The 21,035-nt window shown below is 43.9% G+C and overlaps 2 protein-coding genes across 6 annotated transcripts; one reads left to right on the forward strand and one right to left on the reverse strand.

Annotated features, from left to right (window-relative positions):
- Positions 1-828: 828 nt before the first annotated feature.
- Myl12a (myosin light chain 12A) lies at positions 829-8,514 on the reverse strand. 3 transcript variants are annotated; one of them, NM_001135017.1, is made up of 4 exons: positions 8,403-8,514; positions 3,639-3,837; positions 3,063-3,224; positions 829-1,330 (listed from the first exon to the last, which is right to left on the reverse strand). In NM_001135017.1, exons 2-4 carry the CDS (start codon positions 3,820-3,822, stop codon positions 1,158-1,160), a joined length of 519 nt encoding a protein of 172 aa, NP_001128489.1. In that variant the 5' UTR covers positions 3,823-3,837; positions 8,403-8,514; the 3' UTR covers positions 829-1,157. The 3 variants fall into 3 exon arrangements, with proteins under 3 accessions (NP_001128489.1, XP_006245730.1, XP_006245729.1); XM_006245668.5 differs by having other exon boundaries at positions 833-1,330; positions 8,289-8,423; XM_006245667.5 differs by lacking the exon at positions 8,403-8,514 and adding an exon at positions 4,830-4,980 and having other exon boundaries at positions 833-1,330.
- LOC102555687 (uncharacterized) lies at positions 8,116-19,728 on the forward strand. Of its 3 annotated transcripts, XR_357340.5 has the most exons (5): positions 8,807-9,019; positions 9,854-9,937; positions 10,278-10,407; positions 10,916-11,029; positions 12,393-19,728. XR_357340.5 is itself a non-coding variant. In XM_063268193.1 (2 exons), the coding sequence occupies exon 1, from the start codon at positions 8,142-8,144 to the stop codon at positions 8,877-8,879; it is 738 nt and encodes a 245-aa protein (XP_063124263.1). In that variant the 5' UTR covers positions 8,116-8,141; the 3' UTR covers positions 8,880-9,937; positions 10,278-12,653. The 3 variants fall into 3 exon arrangements, 1 of the variants encoding a protein (XP_063124263.1); XR_005489436.2 differs by lacking the exon at positions 8,807-9,019 and having other exon boundaries at positions 9,404-9,937; positions 10,916-19,728; XM_063268193.1 differs by having other exon boundaries at positions 8,116-9,937; positions 10,278-12,653.
- Positions 19,729-21,035: the final 1,307 nt, after the last annotated feature.

The raw sequence follows: 21,035 nt of genomic DNA on the forward strand, positions 1-21,035 counted from the left end.
TTCTCAAAGGCATTCCTAAGGCATTCTGTAATTGTTTATCAAATGAGGTAATGGTCTCCCTCAAGGACAGTCTTTCAATAGCATAGAAGTTTGAGGCACACACCCTGCCACCCCTGTGTTTCAAACCTTTTTACACTCGGGACTTTTCGAAACATTAGAAACCAAACAGAATAAAAGTGTTTTCTACTCCATAATTAACAGGGCCGAGGTTCTCAATTATCAAAAATAAGCCGAGTTATTTTTAGGATCAAAACAATGACCTCACTTTCCCGACAGCTGTTCTGACTGTGGGTAGGTCAGGAATGTCTGAAATTCACATGGACTTAATGAGGAATCTCGGCATAAATGAACTGGTCTTTTAATAGGGGTTGTTAAAATAAGGAAAAACTGTATACGACAACAAAGTACTGTGTGTATTCCCAACAGCTGGGAACACAGAGACATCTGTCCTTCCCGTTAAAAGCGTTCCAAAGACCCTTTAGAGCTGAAATCGTTTTTTAAGTAGAACAAATGAAAATTGGCTCTTACTTTAGCTGCAGGAAGTAATGCAGAGACGTTTAAGGGGAGTCTGAGCTACCCCAGGGATCACAATTCAGGAATTATTTTCCAAACTGGAAGACAAAGTCTAGGGTACCCAAGGAGGGCTTTATCTGATTTCCCAGGAGGGAGAGAGAGATAAACAGGAGTAGAGGAAACTGGGATTGCCATGGAAACACAACTGGAAGGAGTGGGAGCAAACCCTGACAGGCTGTCATTCACCTCATCTACCCTGCTTGGGGGAAAGACTCGGTAAAACTAAAAGTCAAGTGGGAAAGAAGGCTAAACAACTAAGTATTTTATCAGAAAGTTTAATTATCATTCAGAAAAAATTGAGTGGATAACTTTCTCTGAAAAAATATACTGACTCTGTGGCTGCAGTTATTACAAGGGACAAGACTGTCTGTAAGTTAAATTACCTTACGTTCTCATCGAACAATGACAGAAAGTCCCGTTTCCAGTCTGATGATAAAGGTACACGTGGCCCAAAGTGGCTGAGAATAAATACAAAACAAGGAAAGCAAAAGGCAGAAAAGCAAGGGCATGCGACCGGCTCCAGGAGGAAAATCTCAGAAATACCCCAATGGCAACAGGGACATTTGGCTGGAAGCCACAGCTCTTCAGTCATCTTTGTCTTTCGCTCCGTGCTTGAGGATGCGCGTGAACTCGATGTAGTTGAAATTCCCCTTTTTGTCGATGGGGGCCTCCCTGTACAGCTCATCCACTTCCTCATCTGTGAAGCGGTCGCCCATGGTGGTGAGCAGCTCCCTCAGGTAATCCTCCTGGATGGTGCCTGGAGGGGAAAGAATGGAGCATCAGAACACCCATACCCATCCTCAGCCTGGGTGTCCACCAGCCCTGCAAACCCCAGGAGACAACCAGATACTTAGTGGTTACTCTGCTGTCTGCCTGCCCCACATCCTTTGTGGCTTGGTGCACAAGGACGTACCTACCATACAAGCCAGTGCAACAGGTGCCTTGTAACCTGCCACCTGCCATCATTTCCAGGAAACACACACGCTGAAGGTAAGGCAGTCACTTGCAGGACAGAAGCAGAACCCTGTGTCAGCCCTCATTTCTTTTCTAGCACCGGGCATTTTAAAGGGCTCTCCAAGTAACTTGTGTGCACGATGATTGAGAACCTTTACTATACTATCGGCCAAAAATAAATGAAACAGATTTAATCATAAAGCAAGAAAGACTGACAACTTGCTAGTGTGTGAAATTAATATACTAAGAACACATGTCCCACAAAGTGAGCTCAACAAATGAATTAAGATTAGAAAAGAAACTTCAATCCTCTGTAATAAAAAAAGACCCCTAAAATCTTAGAAGTGTAGCTTTGTAGAAATAAATCATTGACTCCAGCCAATTCACTTAATTAGCACTTAAGTCAACCGTGATTGGGAATAAGTGTACAACTAAAATCTATCAATCATGCTCGTGTCCAGAGATAGACACAAATAAAGAATTTGGTGCATGGAAAGAAAGGAAGGGCTTGGGGTTGGGGATTTAGCTCAGTGGTAGAGCGCTTGCCTAGCAAACGCAAGGCCCTGGGTTCGGTCCCCAGCTCCGGGAAAAAAAAAAAAAGGAAAAAAAAGAAAGGAAGGGCTTGTTGTTTTTAGGAGCAGAGAGAAAATTCTACCAAAAAACAAAACAAAACACACTCACTTGTGCTCATATGAGCCTCTTTTGTGGATGAGGGCTGTGTGTGTGAAAATCAGAAGACACCCATACTATACTGTGGAGAGTCCTGAGAGCTAGAGCGAGGAGACCATGCCTATGTCAGCTGCCCATGACAACCCCTGGCATTTAAGACTAGCCTACATTAGGCAGGTACTCAGGTGTCCTCCCTCTCTACACACACCTGCTCAGCCACAAAGTGGAAATCTTGGGAAACATGCCCATATGCTTTCTCTGCCAAATGTTGACTGGACAACATTTTTTGTTTGTTTAATGGTTTGGTTTTTTTTGAGATACAGTTTTCTTACTAGATAGCCCAAATTCCGATTCCCAACTCTACTTCCTGATTGTCACTGCATCTGATCCTTACAACAGCTTTGTGAAATGGGTCACATTATTGTCAGTTTCATTAAAAAACAAAAACAACAGAACCTAACGAAGTAGTCTGCCCAGAGTTACGTAGCTATGGCACAGCAGCAGAGTTCCGAAATCAGGTAGCCTGATCCCAGAGTCTAAGCTCTGCTCCGTGTGTTCACTGTGCTGTAGTGCACAGCAATTTATGAGGTTGCAATATATGTCACTTACTCATTTCACCCAGTACTGACAGCCAGCACCTTGGGGAATTAACTTTGTTAAGTAAGAGAGTAAACACGTTTCCCAAAAAGGTTCCCAGTGTACCCGAGGCTTCTGAAGACCACTGACACTCAAGGGATGCACACAGGCCAGAAAGCTGCAAAGAAAACCTCCAAACGGTGCTGAGTGCCAAGTCACCACATTTAAGCTACTAATATCCTGCTACATCATTAAAAACAACTTTGTGATTAAAGGTTACCCCGGCTTACCGATTGCTTCCTCATCGAAGCAAGCGAAGGCATTTCTGATGACGTCCTCAGGGTCGGTGCCGTTCAGCTTTTCTCCAAACATGGTGAGGAACATGGTGAAATTGATGGGGCCCGGGGCCTCATTCATCATGGCGTCCAGGTATTCATCAGTTGGATTTTTTCCTAAATAAAAGGAGCCACACTCACAATCACGTTGGGAAATATTCCAATTATTAATCATGGTAAACATTCTAGTGGAAAATAAAAGCGTCTGGGTTCATGACAGGAAAACTGAGTGCATACTGAGTGCAGGTCCCCACAGAATCCAAAGGGGCTGGACCCTCCCTCCCTGCAGCTACTGAACACGAGTGCTGGGCACTAACCCCAACCCTCTCTGTGCAAGCAGCATGCACTCTTATCTCTGAGCAACCACCTCAGCCCTCACTTTCTCAAACACCAACCCACATCCATGTAGGAATGCAGACACACACAGCCCTCCAGTCCAACCCAGAGACAGGTACCCATCAGGAAACACTGCTTCACGAAAAGAATGAAGGAAATTCTATGCAATACATCAGCACTGCAAGTGGACATTACCCATTGAAGCCAGCATATCGTGCAGGTCCTCCTTGTCGATGAAGCCGTCCCGGTTCTGGTCGATCATGTTGAAGGCCTCTTTGAACTCCTGGATCTGGGACTGGTCAAACATGGCGAACACGTTGGACGTTGCGCGCTGAGGGCGCTTCTTGGTGGTCTTGGTCTTCGCTCTTTTGCTCGACATGGTGGCGGTTAAATCCTAATTAAGCAAGAATTCAAGGGGAATAAAATCAGTACCTAAGATTACTAAGTATGAATCACAATAATGATTAACAAAAATAAGTGGAATTGTCTTTACATACGACTGAGACTACTTGGTCAGAGCCATGTCTCAGTGGGGTGACATAACTGTAAAAATTTCATCCCAACAACCAAACTAAAAGGGAAAAACCAGTCTAGAGCTTTGAGTTTACTCGCTCTTAAAAGTTGAAAGTCTTTTTTCCAGTAAGGATTCCGATTAACATCCACTCAAAGCAAACAGCATATCAAGATTACATATCCCCACCACCACCACAGCGCTCAGTAACAAAACAAAAGTAAAACCAAAGAGGGTTTGCTTGGGTTGGAGCGGGGTAGATACATGGGAAACGGCAGTTCTCATATAAGGGCACTATGGGGCTGCTAAGGAACACTAATTCATTTTTAGAACCTTATCCTTCTGTAGCTCACACCTAAATTAGCTGACCCACTCTGTCAGAGAAGGGAGGTGGCAAGACTGACTGACTGAACAGGTCTTCCCTCCTACTCTCTAAGACTAAAGTCATTCTTCCACATTCAGGTAACATTTCAGATTGCACCCACGCTTCAGGAACATTTTGATGAAAGGCTAACAACAACAAAAATAGAATATGAAGTTAATTCACCAAGAGCCAGGTCTTACAGACTTTAGAGTACTTAGAGACTTAACAGTAAGTACTTCACACAGACCTGTTGTTCTGTGAATGGTAGCTGCTCTCAACCACTGGATATAACTAAAGTTTCTCATTTGAAATCAGAGCACAAGTTATAAAGCAATTTCATTAAAAGAACACCTTAAAATCATAGATACTATCTTGTTCTCTAATAAAAATTTATCCCTGTAAAACTTAAAAATAAAAATATATTTTTTCCAGTGAACACTCAACTTTAAAATAATATGACATTTTCCAAGTGGAAAATCCCATAGTTATCAGATAATAAAATCCTGCATACCATTCTTCGGAGGTGAAGTGGAGATGGCAATGTGAGGAGTCCTGCTCGGCAGGACTACGACACTCGGGAGTTATATTCTCCGGGCTGGGCTAAAACAGGCACGACTGACTTCACTCTCTGACCAAGATAACAGTTTTAAAGCTTACGTTCTGAAAACAACATTCAGCCATGATTCCACAAAGCACCATGCCCTTGCTCTAAAAATAAGGCTGTGGACTGCAAAGAATGAACCGCTACCTAGATTCCAGCACCCCAAGTGACCCTGAGAATGTTTCCTACGAGCTAAAAAAACAAAACAAAATAATTTCTTACATTCTTTCCTTGATTTCAACACACCAACAGACTAAAATTATGGAAACAGTTAGAAAAGTCCCGCTCACTTTGCTTTTTATCTAAATCGTGCTTCAGATTTGAGAGGGTATCTATCTTATAACGATAGCTGGTCGCAACTCTAGTTATCCACCCCAGAGAGGTGGTACAGTGGAATGACTCTGGAAAGATGCCCTGCAAGGCTATTATGTAGTCTCAAATTTCTACTTTTATTTATCCTTTTGGAACCTATTGTAACCATTCCCAAGTGTGTATTTTCAATCTAATGTCCTCTGAGGCTGCACATCTCATTTACAACACAATGTTGTGTATTCTTCCCTTTGGAGCTAAACAGTTTAACCACCAGGCCACACGGAGAACATCATTACATCTCTTAAATGTGCTCAAGAATGTTCAATATTTTAAGAACAGCATGCCTTTGCAAGGCAAAAAATCTTCAAAAATAGCCTGTTTTATATGATAATCTTGTCTTCCTTCCCCCAATAACCCAGGAAAATAGCCGACGAAGGTGAAATTTTTTAGTCTACAAAATTTCATGTAAAACTACATTTGATGGGGGTACTGTTAAAATTCCTTTATAAAAATGCTTAAAATGTTAAAAGTAACATTGATTTTTAATAATATATATCTTATTACTTAAAGCATGCATTTAAAAATTAGCAAATGCATTATAAAACAGTTGAAAAGAAGTTTTATTTAGCATTAACAATAGCTTCACACGGAAGTTTAGTGAATTCCATACTTAATTCAACTGTATTAGGACCAGCTAATTATATTGATGTATATCAAATGTCACTGGCATAGAACATGTGTGTGACTCATCTTAAAGAATAGTTAAAACACAGAGAGACAGGAATGCAGTAAATGATTGGCTCAACTTAGGCAATGAGCTACACACTTCCCCCATTCCAGAGGAATGACTCTCAAGTTAAAACAATGCATAAAGGTGAGGAAGAAGTGAAGGGGGTGGTGGTGACTGCTTTAATCCCAACACTGGGAGGCAGCGGGACCTGTGGGCCTCAGGCAGCCAAGGGCACACATTGAGACCCTATCATCAAACACTGACAGTTCAGAATGGTCCCCTTATTCCTACAGGATCAGAGGAAAACTATCGCTATCTTCAGAATTAAGATCAGATGCTTGTCTTCATGGAGTTAATTCTGTCCGAATCTGGTAATGTGGTGCTGAGCAAGTTACTCCCCGGGCCTCAACTCTTTCAAGATGATAGTGATTCACAGGTCTCCACACTGGACCCGGAGCTTCACAGCCATGGCATGGCCAAACACCATCTACACAAAACACCACCAAACCACAAGCATGGTCGGAACACCCTCAGGTAAAGGAGCACAGAGACAGCAGAGAGAACCTTTGCGAGTGGCAGTATCCTCTCTGCTGTGGTTCTACACAAGTGAGGCTGTAAAATATAATGCTCAAGTTAGTTTAAGAAGTTAGAGCAAAATAAAACTGCAAATATTTTAACTTAGGGTGTATGGCAGGATCATCTGAGATCCCCACTTTGAGGGCTTTGTGAAAGATCTTTGATATGAAACTTAAGAAGCAGAAGATTTGCCCGCCGGCCTTCTAGAGAACATATGAAAGTTTCAGACCACCAGAAAGAAAAGGAAGGGAGCGGGTGGTCAAGACAGTTTCTGTTTACAGACGGAAAGGAGTCTGACTTAGTTTTAAACTAAGACAGGGTTGTAGCAATGCGTGTTGTATGGTGTGGGTTGTTCTGCAGTTCTGGATCATGTACGCTAGGTATGCACTCTGCCACTGAGCTACATTCCCGCCCAAGAAGTTTCATGTTTTAGCAGTTGACTAAATGGGAGCCTCTTGATTAAGGAAGACGTCAGACTATGAAGACAGCCTCGAAGAGGCTTTCCACACATGCCGAGGGCAACCAGATTTCACAGAATCTTTAGAAATGTAGAATTTATAGAAACTATGATAAAGTTTGATGTGGGGCTCATAACTGGGCTTATAATCCTAGCCCTTGAAGCAGAAAGACCATCTCAAGTTCCAGGCCAGTCTGGGCTAAAAGGAGACCCTATCCAAAATAACAAACAAACAACAACAGCAACAACAACAAAGTACCCTATGAAACCTTTTAATCCACACTAAGATATACCTGAGATTGCCTAAATTTAAATAGTAGGATCTCACATGCCTAAACTAGTAATAGATATAAAAGATAGAAATTCTTAATAGAACATTTACACTACAGCCTACTAACTTAATATCTTTTAATAAAAAAAACTCTTTTAAAACTGAGAAATATATCCTTTGGAAAACTCCCATTTCAAAACCTCACAGTGTGGTAGCATCTAGGTATGGCTTGCTTTGAAATCCAGATCAAATCAATGCACTTTTTTACAAGACGAGATGGGGGAGGGCGATAAACTCAGTTTTTTAAAGTGTATTTTCAAGCTGTTATTTCAGTTTCAAGGAAAACCACGTTTTTACTTCTTAGGCACACTTCCGGTTGAGAGTCAGCTTGGATTTTCCTAGACAGCCACACCCAAGAGTTCTGAGCACCTTTAAAAAAGTCATTAGTTGCCAGGATTGACTAATGAACCACGCTTCACTTTTGAAGACAAAAAATGCTTTTCTAATTAATCCTCATCAAAAGCCATCCAGAAAAAAGAAAATACCAGCAACTTTAGTGGAGATTCACTTTCGTCACCCTTTGACACAAGTTTTGCACTAAAGAAGTTAAAATCTTAAAAGATCCCTAAAGATCTTATATATTTACATCCCTACTGACTCTTAATATCAGGCAAACAAAACTTCAATCTCCTCTCTGTTCAAATAGCACTTTTAAAAGTTCTACTTAGAGGGGCGCGCGCTGAGCTGCAAAGACAGGGCCGAGGGCGGCTGTGCTACGGTTTTATCCACAACTCTCTCGGTTCCCGCAAGTTTACGTTAGCAACTCAACAGAGCTCCGGAGTCAGCTCTGTGGGGCTCTGGTTTCGCGGGCAGGCAATGGTCCAAGGCGCACCGCGCTGGCGAGCTAAGCAACATTTCCCAAGATCCAAGTTTGGGAAGCAGAGCGACGTCTGCGCCCGGGCTGCCCCGGCTCCCCGGCCCGTTGCTCCACGCCCCGCTCTCCCCGGGCTCGCGGAGACACACCTGCCCAGGTGCGCTCCCCAGCCGCGGCTCCCGGCGGCCCCCACGTTCACCGCCGCCCGGCGAGGACACCTCCTGGGGCCGGGCCACGCCCGCTCGGCGGCCAGCACCACTCACCCTGCTCAGCCGCGAGAACCAAGAGTGAGCGTCTCTGCGAAGCTTTGCCGCCGCCCTCACAAACTTTCTAACTTTCCAGCCGCCCAAGAACGGCCACTTCCGGCCTCCGCTCGCAAACCGGAAGGAAGCCTGGCGGCCATTCTCCGCCGCCTCTATGGGCCAGCCCTGACGGGAGGGGGACCTCAGGGAAGGTGTCAGAGCAGATGGCGGGCTCAGGGCGCCGATGAGAAGTACCGAACGGGGAGTTTAGGGCTGAAATGGACGTGTGGAGGACCTCTCGGTCTAATTACTGACTCTTCGTCTTTCTCGCGTCTCCGTTTGAACTGTGATTCTGCTTCCTCCCCCCTCTTCGGCAGATGGTTGCGCCTGTCCTGGAGCTCTCCTCTGCCCGCATTCCAGAGCGTGGAGATAGGCGGGGAACCCCGTCTAAGTCCATTTAGGGAAATTGAGGAGAGAAGTGCCGCGGGTCTCACGTGACTAGCCTTGGCCCCGCTCCCCAGCCCGGCGCCCCCGCTCGGCTGGAGTGCGCCTGCGCGGGAAACTAGTGTGAATCAGCCTGTGGGTCAGCGCCTCAGTGTCTGGGCGGCGCGGAAGGGAGTGTGCGAGCAACTCGAAAAGTATGAAAAGGAATTTTAAAATAGCTCCTCACTTTTCCCACGCGGGACGGAATACTAAAGTTTCAGGGCCGCGCTGCCTCTTTGGCCCACATAGAGTTCATGAATTCAGTTTTGATTGTTCCGCTCCCTCTTGCAAAACGTTCTCTGGAACTTTCTTCCAGAGTCCCCTTTTACCCTGATGGTGACTCCTGCCTGCCCCACCTACCGCTCCAGGGTGAATGATGTAATTGGAATAAAGTGCTGGACCTATTTACTCGCCGGGTCTTCTTGCGTGGCTCAGCTGCTAACAATAGTTCCTCTTTAAAGGAAGAGGGGTCACAATCCTGGCGAGACAATAAGGATATGTGTTAAATATCCCTAAGATCAGTTGTTTCCTTCAAGAAGCATTCGTCTCATTAATTAGTGATGCGGTTTAAAGTTAATTCAGAGGCAAGGCCAATGAGAGAAAAAAATACCGTAATCCTATAGATGGCAGAAACAAAGTTTCCCTCCCTTCTTTGATATTCACTTGGAGTGGTAACTAAAAATACAAGTAACTAAGTACTTCACCTCCAGCTCCCTAAGCTAAGGTCTTTAAGAGAGGGTTCTGGGTTGTCAAGGACTTAAGAAGCCCAACATGACTTCTAGGGAAGATTGGGGATACAGCCGTGACAGTACAAACTCAGAGGTCTGAGCAGTCAGAAACAGAGGTGGCTTCTGAGGCAATGAGGCTTCTGCAGTGCATGCACCTCCACAAGGATATGGTCTGCCCTACTGGAAAGCTCCCTGTCCGGAAGGGGAACACCAAACCGCATTCTGTGGACGAGGAAATGAGCAGCTTCTGTTCCGTCTCAGGTCTCAGCTGGAAAACAGTATCTTGTCGCTTTCCTAGGAGTTGCCGATGTATCCTTACCAAATTAATCAATAGGTTTTAAACTGGTAAGTACTGTGGAGGGGCTATGGTTTGCTCGACATAAATGAACAGTTGTTTCCTCGGGATTGGGTTGTGGGTTGAAAGAGAAAGGGCAGAGAATTACAGGGAACAAAAATGAATAGATTACAGAAGAGCAAATAAACCTACCTGGAAGCTAGGAAGATGTTACAGAGGCAGATTGCCCTGATTCTAGGGGTTAATAGAGGGAGGGAGGGAGAGACAGAGAGAGACAGACAGAGAGAGAGAGAGACAGAGAGACAGAGAGAGGTGTCAGGTCATCTGGAGGAGCAAAGAACCCGGCTCATTTGAAATTGGTTTCTGTTCACCCTGTATTCACTCCCACAGGTAACTATGGATATATGGATATACCAAGTCAATGTGGAAAGGACGTCTTAGACCCACTACGGAAGGCCTCTGACACTGTCAGATGAACCTGTTCTTTTGTAACCTATAGGAAATCTTCATGAAACAGCAGGTGAGCCCTTTTCACTCCACGTTTGACAGTCTGGATTCTCCACCATGTCTTTCCTTTAGCAAGCTGTGTAACTTGGAGAACAAGTCCCTCTGTTGACCTCAAGCCCAGCCAATTTTCCTGTATCCCTCCAGCCTGCCTCACAAGGCTTTCTGATTAAGTGAGATCATTTATAATGCCATTTTAATTAAAGACTTATTTATTTTTCATACATGGATATTTGACTGCATGTATATCTGCACACCAGAAGAGGACATTGGATCCCATATATGTGGGTGCTGGGTTTTGAACCCAGAACCTCTGAAAGAACAACCAGTGCTCTTAACTCCTGAGCTGTCGCTCTAGCCCCTCACTTGCTGTGGTGGTTTGGATGGGCTTTGTACAGGGAGTGGCACTATTAGGAGGTGTGGCCTTGTTGGACAAAGTGTGTCTTTGTGGATATGGGCTTTGAGTTTCCAATGCTTAGACTCCACCTAATGTTGAATGTCAGTCTCCTCTTGGCTACCTGCAGAGGACAGTCTCTCCTGGTTGCTTCAGATCAAGGTTCTTGGCTCCTCCAGCATATATCTGCCTGAATGCTGCCGTACTTCCCACCGTGATGATAATGGACTGAACCTCTAAAACTGTAAGCCAGCCCCAATTAAATGTTGTCCTTTATAAGAGTTGCCTTGGTCATGGCATCTCTTCACAGCAATAAAACCCTAACTAAGACCCTTATAAATTTAAAGGAAGATTTTTCTAAGTACAGAAAAGTGGCTCTTAAACTCTCTGTGGGATTGTACACGGGGTGGTATGGTGTAAATGGTGCATGTAACTCATTGTGCAGGTGTACACACCATGCATGAGATGTCTTCCTCTATCACTCTGTCTCTCCCTGAATCAGGAGCTCCCCGTTTCTACGTGGCTGACTGGCCAGCAAGCCTGCAGAATGCCTCCCATACCCTGCTGGTGTCTGCCCATCACTGTTGGAGATATAGGCTTATCAACAATCTCCCTGACTTCTAGTGGCTTTCAAATTTTTAGCTGAAACTTAAAGTTGGAAATTTATACCAGGACTGGCTCAGCCTAATGACCAGACCTAATGACCTAAGTTAAATCCAGGGACTCACATGTCAGAAGGAAAGGCCAACTTTCACAAGCTGTCTAATGGCACAAGCCATGTAGGAAAGGCCATAGCAAGCAAGTGAATTTTCTGGAGTTGGTCCACCATTTTGCATGGCTGTGATGGGTGCACTCTGGAGAGGCATGGGCCCCAGAGACTTCATCCCACAATTGCTTCTCCCTGGCATTCCTGCCGCTATTATATAACCTGATGATTCTTGGGCATCAGCCCACCCTGTTGGGCAGATTTCCTGAAGATCAATAGGAAGATGTACTTTCATATAATAATGCTTTTTAGATGAATTGATGATTTCATTATTCATGATAAGGATTTTATAGAACTCCAGAACTGATTCAAGTAATTTTAAGCCCCTGAAGAGTAAAAAGCTGCAAACAGAGCTTGGTATCACAAGCAAGTGACTTGCACTAGGAAGAAAACTAGGCTTTGGGGCAAATTAATGATCAAGGAAAAGAACATTTCATTCTAGGTCAGGTCCAAGAATGAAGCCACAGGTGAGCACTATGGTAAAGCAAGCCCCTGTGAAACTGTTGCTGCGAACTTATAATGAGCTTATAGACTAAACACTGCTGTGAGCTTACTATAAACATCTTTCTGTAACCCCCTTCTGTGTAACATTTTATCTGTGAGGTAAGTTTATAAAGAACTTTTGTCTAAGAAGCTGTAAAGGAGCTGAGAGAAACAGTAAAGTGTGGCTGTTGGGTCTCTGTTCCACCCAACAAATATGGTTATATGTCTCTCTATGTGTACATATAATATGTCTATGTATATATGTCTGTATCTAAATGTATGTACACATACATACATGTGTGCATGTATGTGTTCATGACCTTTTCTCTCTGCTTTTCTTTCTTGCTGTCTCACAAAGAATTAATGAGCTCCAAGCCTCTCCAAGCCAACAAGTGGCTCCAGAGTTGAGTAAAGAGCCCAAGTGAGTAAGTTTCTTTCCTAATCCCCCACTGCTTTCAGCAGGAGCCAGTTGCCAGAAGCCAGGGAGAGCTAATTGCCAGAAGTCATCAGCTTCTGGAACATCCTATGATTCCACCTCAGTAGCTAAAGGTCAAGGTTAGACCTTGACAGTCCACTGATGCACACCCGCAAAAATAAAGAGATATGTATCACCAAGTAATTAATGCCTATCTGTGATGCTTTGCGAGTTTTCCTATTCTATCTAAAACCTCTATTAATTCACATGGCTGCCATGTTAAAAAGAAATCACAGCAAGATAAAGAAACTGGCTGGTTCACTTCTTGCTGGAACCGTTACCGTTTCAGCCAGCCACCTGCTTGCCCTGTCCTACATGGCAGAGAGAGGCTTTTCTCTCTCCTTCCTATGGCTCCTAACTGACGAGGGCCTCACCCCACGGTCTGTCTAGAATGTTTTTATCTCCCAGGGTCCTCTCTTGAAATCATGCCCAAGTCCTCCTAAAATGTGAGGTCATGTCCCACCAGTGCTGGGGTTCTCAGGAGCCGGGGGTAAGGAGCGCAGACTTCGCTTCTAAAGGAACATTTGTTAATGTCAGGAGACACTTTGCATCTTTATAACCAGAGGGCTGCTTCTGGCCTGCAGAGAGTAGAAGTCGGAGATGCTGCCAGAAGGGCTAAGATTGAGAAAACACTACACTGCTGATTTGGAGGCTCAGTATTAAGGGATGACTTGGGGGCACTCTGAATTCATTGCTCCTTCCTCATAGCAAGACAGTTGTTTTCTGAGGTCAGGTCTAAAGAGAAAAAGAGAGCTAAAGTTACCATGTGCTTTTCCTACACATGCTGAGATCCATGATATTTCAGTTATTTGTACAGGTTATCTAAATAGTCACACAAGAAGCCAAAAGTATAAGTTATTTCATTTTCTGGGATTAGGAGAGAAAGAAGTAGTACAGTGCAAATCAACCCTCACTTCTCTAATTATTTATGAACACCAGCAAATAGTTGGTAATTGACAGCTTACTTGGGTGCGTATAGCTAGTTAGCACAGTTAAAAAAAAACCTATGTTTTCTATTTAAAGAATCTAAAGTGCATGTTTCTGTGTGTGTATGTATGTGTGTGTATGTGTGTGTGTATATGTTTGTGTATATGTCTCTGTATATGTATGTGTGTGTCTCTGTGCATGTATGTGTGTATGTTTCTCTCTGTGTATGACTGTGTATATATTTGTGTGTATGTCTCTGTATGTCTGTGTGTATGTGTGTGTATGTCTGTCTCTCTCTGTGGATATGTGTGACTCTGTATGTGTGTATGTCTTTCTGTGTGTCTCTGTGTGTATGTCTCTCCCTCTCACTCTGTATGTCTTTGTGTGTGTATGTTTCTCTGTGTGTGTATGTTTCTCTCTGTGTGTATATGACTCTCTCTGTATGTCTCACTCACTTCGTGTATGTGTGTATATGTCTCTCTGTATGTGTGTATCTCTCTGTGTGACACAATCTCTCTCTGTGTGTATGTGTCTCTTTATGTGTATATGTGTGACTCTCTGTATCTCTCTCTCTCTCTCTCTCTCTCTCTCTCTGTGTATGTGTATGTGTGTGTGTGTTAGAGAGAGAGAGAGAGAGATGTAACAATGAGCTTTAATCTATTAGTCTAGGAAAACAGTAGGAGGCGCTCTTGTCTTTTAAATGAAGAGAATGTTTAACTAAATCTGCCTGATAATTAAATTTGAAGCAACAGAGCTACAAAGAGACTACAAATCGTGTATTAAAAGGGTATAGAAAAGTCAACATGAATGAAGAATTTCTGGTTTTTAAAATTTAGTCAATATTTTTTCTTAAAAATTTTAATATTTATTTACTTTATGTGTGAGTGTTTTGCTTGCATGTATGTATGTGTAGCATGGGCCTTCGGGATGAGAAGAGTGTTAGATTTGCTGGAAGTGGAGTTATGAATGCCTGTAAGCCCCAGGTAGGTGCTGGGAACTGAACCTGGGTCCCCTGCAAGAGCAACCATTGGTCGTAACTGCTGAGCCTTCTTTCCAGTCCCCAAACTTATTTTTTCAATGTAATATTATCATTAATTCTTTGAAAATTTCATATACTCACAGAATGGACTTAATAAAAAATTTTTTTTAAGCCGAGGAGTGATCATTGCGGTGAAAGCATGTGGGACTGAGGCTGGGGATGCCGCACGGCTGGTAGAGTGCCTGAGTTTGCTCCTCTGTACCACATAAGCTCAGAGCGGCAGTACAGCCTGTGACCTGGGCAGTCGGGAGGTCAAGGCATCCTCAGGCTCTAGTGCGAGGGCTGTAACTCCATATTATAATCATTTCATATAAAATGCCTCATGAAAGACGGGGTCTCAGCACAACCTTAGAGCGTTATAAATGAACAAAATTCCTCCAAACCAGATGCTACTAAGTTTAAAAGCAGAAAATTGGCCAAAGGATAAAAAAATAGATATGGTAAAAATTTGAAACCATGAAGGTCAATACCTGTTTTCCTAAGTGTCATAAGTAATGAAAGACATCTTTTCGAAAATGAAAAGAAAATGTATTTTGGAAAACAAAATATGGAAACAGAGAGCCAGAACTAGTGGTGCAGGCCCGGAACCCCGGATACTCAGGAGGCTGAACATAGGCAATGGCAGATACAAGTCCTGCCTGGCAGATCAGGTTCAAGAGCAACCCTGGGAATAACCTCGCTCTTACAATGTGTGTGGCGACCAACTGCAGCCGTGTCATTCAGAAACACAAGCATAGCAACTTGAGGAATGGAATCCTGTATCGTTGTTGGGTTGAGTATATAAAATTTTTAAATGGCTTCAAGTTATCTTTAACACATGACTAAACTTTAAACTGTACAATACAGCGACATAAGTCTTGACATGTGCATCTTCTTGTGAAAGCCATCACTATACCTATGACAGTGAATGCTCACATTACCCCGTTGTTGTATATTATAAAATCGCATGACCGGTTCCCACGAGTTCCCACTCTGCGTGGATCTGGTGCTCTTGCCGTTTCCCTGTCAGCTGATTTCACACACTGACACACTGTCCCCTACCCGGGTTGTTACCACGCCTGAGACTCACATCGTGTTCCGAGGACCGTAGCATTTTACAGCCTAGCACGGCTTCCTGTCACAGACTCCACTCACACTCCCAACCACCCAGTCAAAACACGACTCAACAAACCCAACAACCAGGTGTATATGTTAATTACTCAATTCGAAATACATCCACACCACTAATTTACAACCAATTGACAAGGGTATAAACCACTCACTTAGATAAGATATAGTTTGCTCATCTAGATACACAAAATCCTGTACACATCCATCCCTTAAGAATAGTCATAACAACTTGTATCTATGTAGAGATGCATGACGAGGATCGTTTATGTTTGCCTCCATGCTGCTTCTCCCCTGCTCTCCCTCTCGCTCTGGTCTCTCCTCTCTAAAACTTTTCTCCAGTCCATCCTTCCTTCTTGCCCAATGACAGGCCTCGTTCTGTCCCATACCTGCCTTCACCTGCATAATGACACAACCTACATCAGCCTCAGAGCTTCATGCCCCTTTGCAGATTTCTCTGACTTCCCGTTCCCCCAAATCCAGACAACCACTAGTCCCTTTATGTTGGTAGAGTTTACATGAACGTGCGTTTTTATTTAATTAGTCAAAGTGTTACTATTAAACAATTTATGGTCCTGCTTTCATAAAAAAATATAAAAAGGAAAAAATTGAAATGGAAATGTCTTGTGACAAACAGATATATCCAGAATACAAAATGTTTAATACACTATTCCATTTTCACTCCTCCAACGGCAAGCAGGAGAGACACGGTTCAAAGAGTTCAAGAGAAAAACTTTAGGGAGCCACACAAACCCAGAAGTTCAGGTTCTAGCCTCTTGCTTTTTCGTCTCATGGGCCAAATAGTCATTCTCTGATTGCCTACATCTGGGTTTGCCCATCCTCTACCAACTGCCTTCCTCCACCACCCTTAGCTTGTGGCTCCTGGAAACTTCAGATTGCTATGTGTCATAGGGTTTCATTGCTGTGAGGAGACACCATGACCAAGGCAACTCTTACAAAGGACAATATTTAACTGGGGCTGGCTTACAGGTTCAGAGGTTCCGTCCATCATCATCAAGGTGGGAGCATGGCAGTGTCCAGGCAGATGTGGGACTGGAGGAACTGAAAGCTACATATCTTGATCCAAAGGCAGACAGGAAGAGACTGGCTCCCACGTGGCTAGGAGGAGGGTCTCAAAGCCCACCCTCACAGGGACACACTTCCTCCAACAATGCCACACCCACTCCAACATAGCCACACCCACTCCAACAAGGCCACACCTCCTAACAGTGCCTCTCCCCCGGCCAAGCTTATACAAACCACCATGCCATACTTTACCTCATTCTAAATATACGTATATCATCTCCTGGTTTAGCCCTTTTGACTTTCTTTTTCTGCTGCTAAGTGTTGTAGCAGTATTTCCAATTTGGTGTCTCAAAGAGAAACAGGTAATTTAGCTTCATTTGCCTTTTTGAGCCAGTCCACATTCTGTAGGTTGCTTGCTGGGCAGGATATATATCAGGTATTTTTGGATCTGGAGCCAACCACCATCTGTGATTGGAGAGCAAGAACCCCAGCAGCAGGCACTGTAAGCTGAGTTAGCTATGCTCAGGAAAGGAAGGTTGTGTGTGTATGTGTGTGTGTCTTTCTGGAGAGAGAGAGAGAGAGAGAGAGAGAGAGAGAGAGAGAGAGAGAGAACGAGAGAACAAAGTGCTTACCTTACCTGTCATAAGAAGAGTAGGTCTTTAGAGCTTGCTGGAAATGGAATTAAAGTTTAGCACGTATTTACTAATCTTGTGGCTTTCAGTAACTTTAATGAATCGGAGGAGACTTAACCTCTCTGAACTTTATTTTTTTCATTCATACTTGGGGGTAATAATATCTTTCAGAGACTTGGTAAAAACAAAAAGTTAAAACAATATCTGCACGCAGTACATTGGAGTTCTCAACAATGTTGGATGTTTATAACAGTTTAATGGTGATATTAAAAAAAATCTACGGGCTGGAGAGATGGCTCAGCGGTTAAGAGCACCGACTGTTCTTCCAGAAGTCCTGAGTTCAATTCCCAGCAACCACATGGTGGCTCACAACCATCTGTAAAGAGATCTGATGCTCTCTTCTGGTGTGTCTGAAGACAGCTACAGTGTACTTATAAATAATAAATGAATAAATCTTTAAAAAAAATCTACCCATAGATTGATATATCTCAGATATATTCTGTGTCAAAGCTAAAAGATAGCTCACCCAAGAAGAAAACCTGATAGGTACAGATATTAACTTTAAGGATGTTCAGTCAAACAAAGAAATTTATAATGCATTTAAAAATAGTTATTTCTTACTTACATCAATTGAATGTTTTAACAAAATAATCCAAACATTATTTTTCCAATCTAATTTTTCTATTTTGTTTTTGTTTTTGAGATGGGCTGGCTTTGAACTCATGATCCTCCTGCTGCCACCACCTGTTACAAGCACAAGTCATTACACTGGCAAACACTGTGGTATTAATGGGTACTGAGGAACAATATAATACATTTGGTTTCTGGTACTATAGATTGAGGAGATTTTTATAAATGGCAGTCCCACAAACAATACCTTGGAATTCATAGTACCATCTGGAAAAATACTTCCTAAGCAAATAATTGAGAAGGAACACTTTTGTAGGTACAGATATATATAGCTTTCTTTCTAGTGCAGAGGCTTTTGTGATTTTTATAACTAAAAGAGGGGAGTTGGTTTTTCCGCTTCTGTTGTGCGTTGGAAACATCTTGGAGCTTTCAAAAAGCATTCATGTCCCATGCCAGCGATTCTGAGTTAATTGTTCTAGAATACAGCCTGATCCTGACTGTGCTTTTTAACACTCCCCAGGTGAGACTAACATGGACCTATGAGGGAGAATTGCTCTTGCCCCTCCTTATCCAGGGACCCATGAAAACACAAGAGCCAGAGAGGCTAAAAGGCCTCTCAGAAGAACACACATGGGCCATGGAAATGATGATGTACCTGCTGCCTCCTTCCACTCAAGTCCTGGAAATATGCATGTGGTCAGCACTTAGACTAGGCAACAAAGCACGGGGAAGCAATACAGCGCATGGTAATATGGATGACCACAGACAGAGTAGAAAGTAATGCATGCAGGTCAGTGAGAACCACAGTAACCGGGGTCCATCCCTGCCACTCACCCAGAGCAGCAGTTGTTCCCTCTGGAGCTGTTGCCTCCTTTTGGGGAGCACAGTCCTTTCTTGCCTCTCTCTGATCCACTAGACGCAAGTCTCTCTGTTGGAAAGGTGAAGCTCTCAGCATCCGGGTCAGCAAGAGACCCCCTCCCACACACCCACACACTTTTTACCACATCAATTAACCATTCTGTGTCATTCAATATGCCACTCCCACTCATCTCTAAAACTTCTCACCTCTCCTAACCAACATTTGATAGCCATTAAAGACACTGCCCCTGGCATCTGCCATTCTGCTTGCTGTCTCCGTGAACCTGACTCCTGTAAGCTTAGGGCATGGTGGTTTAGCCGGCTCTATCGCCAGAGCTTGAGAGAAGCAGGGTAGATGGCACTGAACCCTGTTCTTATCTCCTACTTGTCTCCCAATTGTGTGCTTGGCTGCCCCACAGTTCTTGTTTCTCCATCTCTTAAATAGTCTCTGCTTCCTTATCAAATGCCCACTGTGTGTCAAGAGCTATGCTAGATGTGGGAGTCTTACAAAAAGTTCAGCTTCTTGTCTGCAGGCAGCTCACAGTACGGGAGATAGGTGTGCATGTGCTAGGCAAGCAAAGGAGTGGCTCATGTGGAGCAACTGAGGTTTTCAAGTCCCAGAGCTTGGAGGAATTGCTGTGGTTGGAAGTAAGGGACAAAACAGAAACAGAGGGGTGGGTCTGGAGGTGTAGGTCAGATGGCCAAGATCCCCTAAACTGTGTTAAGGAGTGTAGCTGGGAAAGCAAGAGGACCCAGGAAGGTTCTAAAGGAGAGAAGATGCGAGAGCTCTGCCTGAGTGCAGAGCATCCTCAGTCTCCAGCTGCAGCCCTCACTCTGCCCGGTCATTAGACCTGGTTTAGTGTGGTTTGTCATACTGCCCAGGCTTTGTGACAGTGTATCTTAGTGCTGACCCACAAGGTCATCACAGCTTCTAAATAGCTTTGACAAATTATATACAATGTGTCTGCTAATCTGGAAAATAAATGGACTCCTGAGCGAAGTTTGCTCTAGCTCTCCTGCCTTTGTGTGAAACAGGGATGAGGCCATCATTCTCAACATGCAACATTCCAGATTTTCTGTCTCTGGGAATTGAAACACTGTTTGCTAACACACATTCGTGAACAATGAGGAAAGCATTACCTCCCCCCCCCCCCCAAGCCAAGCAAAGAGCCTGTCAGAACCACAGGAATGGGAGTCAGGTGGGGAGAAAGAGAAAAGGAAAGACAGAGCAGACAGCTGCCTGACTGTTCTTAGTGTTTAGCAACAAGGGAAATCGGCATTCACAGAGCCCTTTATTTACCAGTGGAGGGCAGAGGGGCATGCTGAGAGCAGGCTATGGGTCAAGGTTAAAACAGTACAGTTACCGCCTCATCATCTTGGACACAGTAGGGTATCTTAGGCTATAGTAAAGGTAGTTAAGGCTTAGCTAGAACTTGGGACCTGCTTGTCATTTAAGATGCTGTCTCATTCATATTATACTCTGCCCTCCTTCCTGCAGAAGATGCTGTCTAGGAAGAGAGGTGTCAAGGCTGGGGTTTGGATCTAGGGAGGTAGCAGAAGCCAAGAGCAATGCCTCGCCTTTCCAGCCAGTGCTGCTGTCTACTTCTGCTTGTGCAGAAGGGCTTGATCAGCCTCTGCAGACCTAACCAAGGCCAGCCTCTGCAGACCTAACCAAGGCCAGTTAATCCTAGGCCAGTTACACTGCTGTCTACTTCTGCTTGTGCAGAAGGGTTTGACCAGCCTCTGTAGACCTAACCACCAATCCTAGGCCAGTTATGCTTTTGCCAGCAACCAAGGGCTTCCCTCTTCAAGTAAACATGGAGAGTTTGGTTTTATTTAACCTTGGTTGTCAACTTGAAAGGAATTAGAATCACCGTAGAAACATACCTTGGGTGCATCTTTAGGGGTGTCTCCAGAAAGGTTAAACTAAGCAGGAAATGCTTGAGTGTGGGTGATACTATTCCATGGTCTGGGGTCCCAGACTAAGTAAGAAGGAGAGAGCAAGCTGAGTCCCAGCACACATCTCTCTGCTCTCTGATTGTGAACACAGCACCACCGTTGGCTTCACGATCCTGACACCATGCCTTCTGCTGACATGGACCACACCCCTCGACCTGCAGGCCCAACCCTTCCTTTCTTAGGTTTTTCTTCAGTTGTTTCATCGCAACAGTAAGAAACATAATTGATACAGAGGGTCTGGCAAAGTTAAGGTCCTTGGGATGGAGGAAAGAACGGAGAGAAGGGAATAGAGGCAAGAAAAGAATAGGAAGATATTAATGTTTAAGTACATGAGTGCAGCGTTCCACA

Source organism: Rattus norvegicus, chromosome 9 (assembly GCF_036323735.1).
Source record: "Rattus norvegicus strain BN/NHsdMcwi chromosome 9, GRCr8, whole genome shotgun sequence".
Taxonomy (NCBI): Eukaryota; Metazoa; Chordata; class Mammalia; order Rodentia; family Muridae; genus Rattus; species Rattus norvegicus.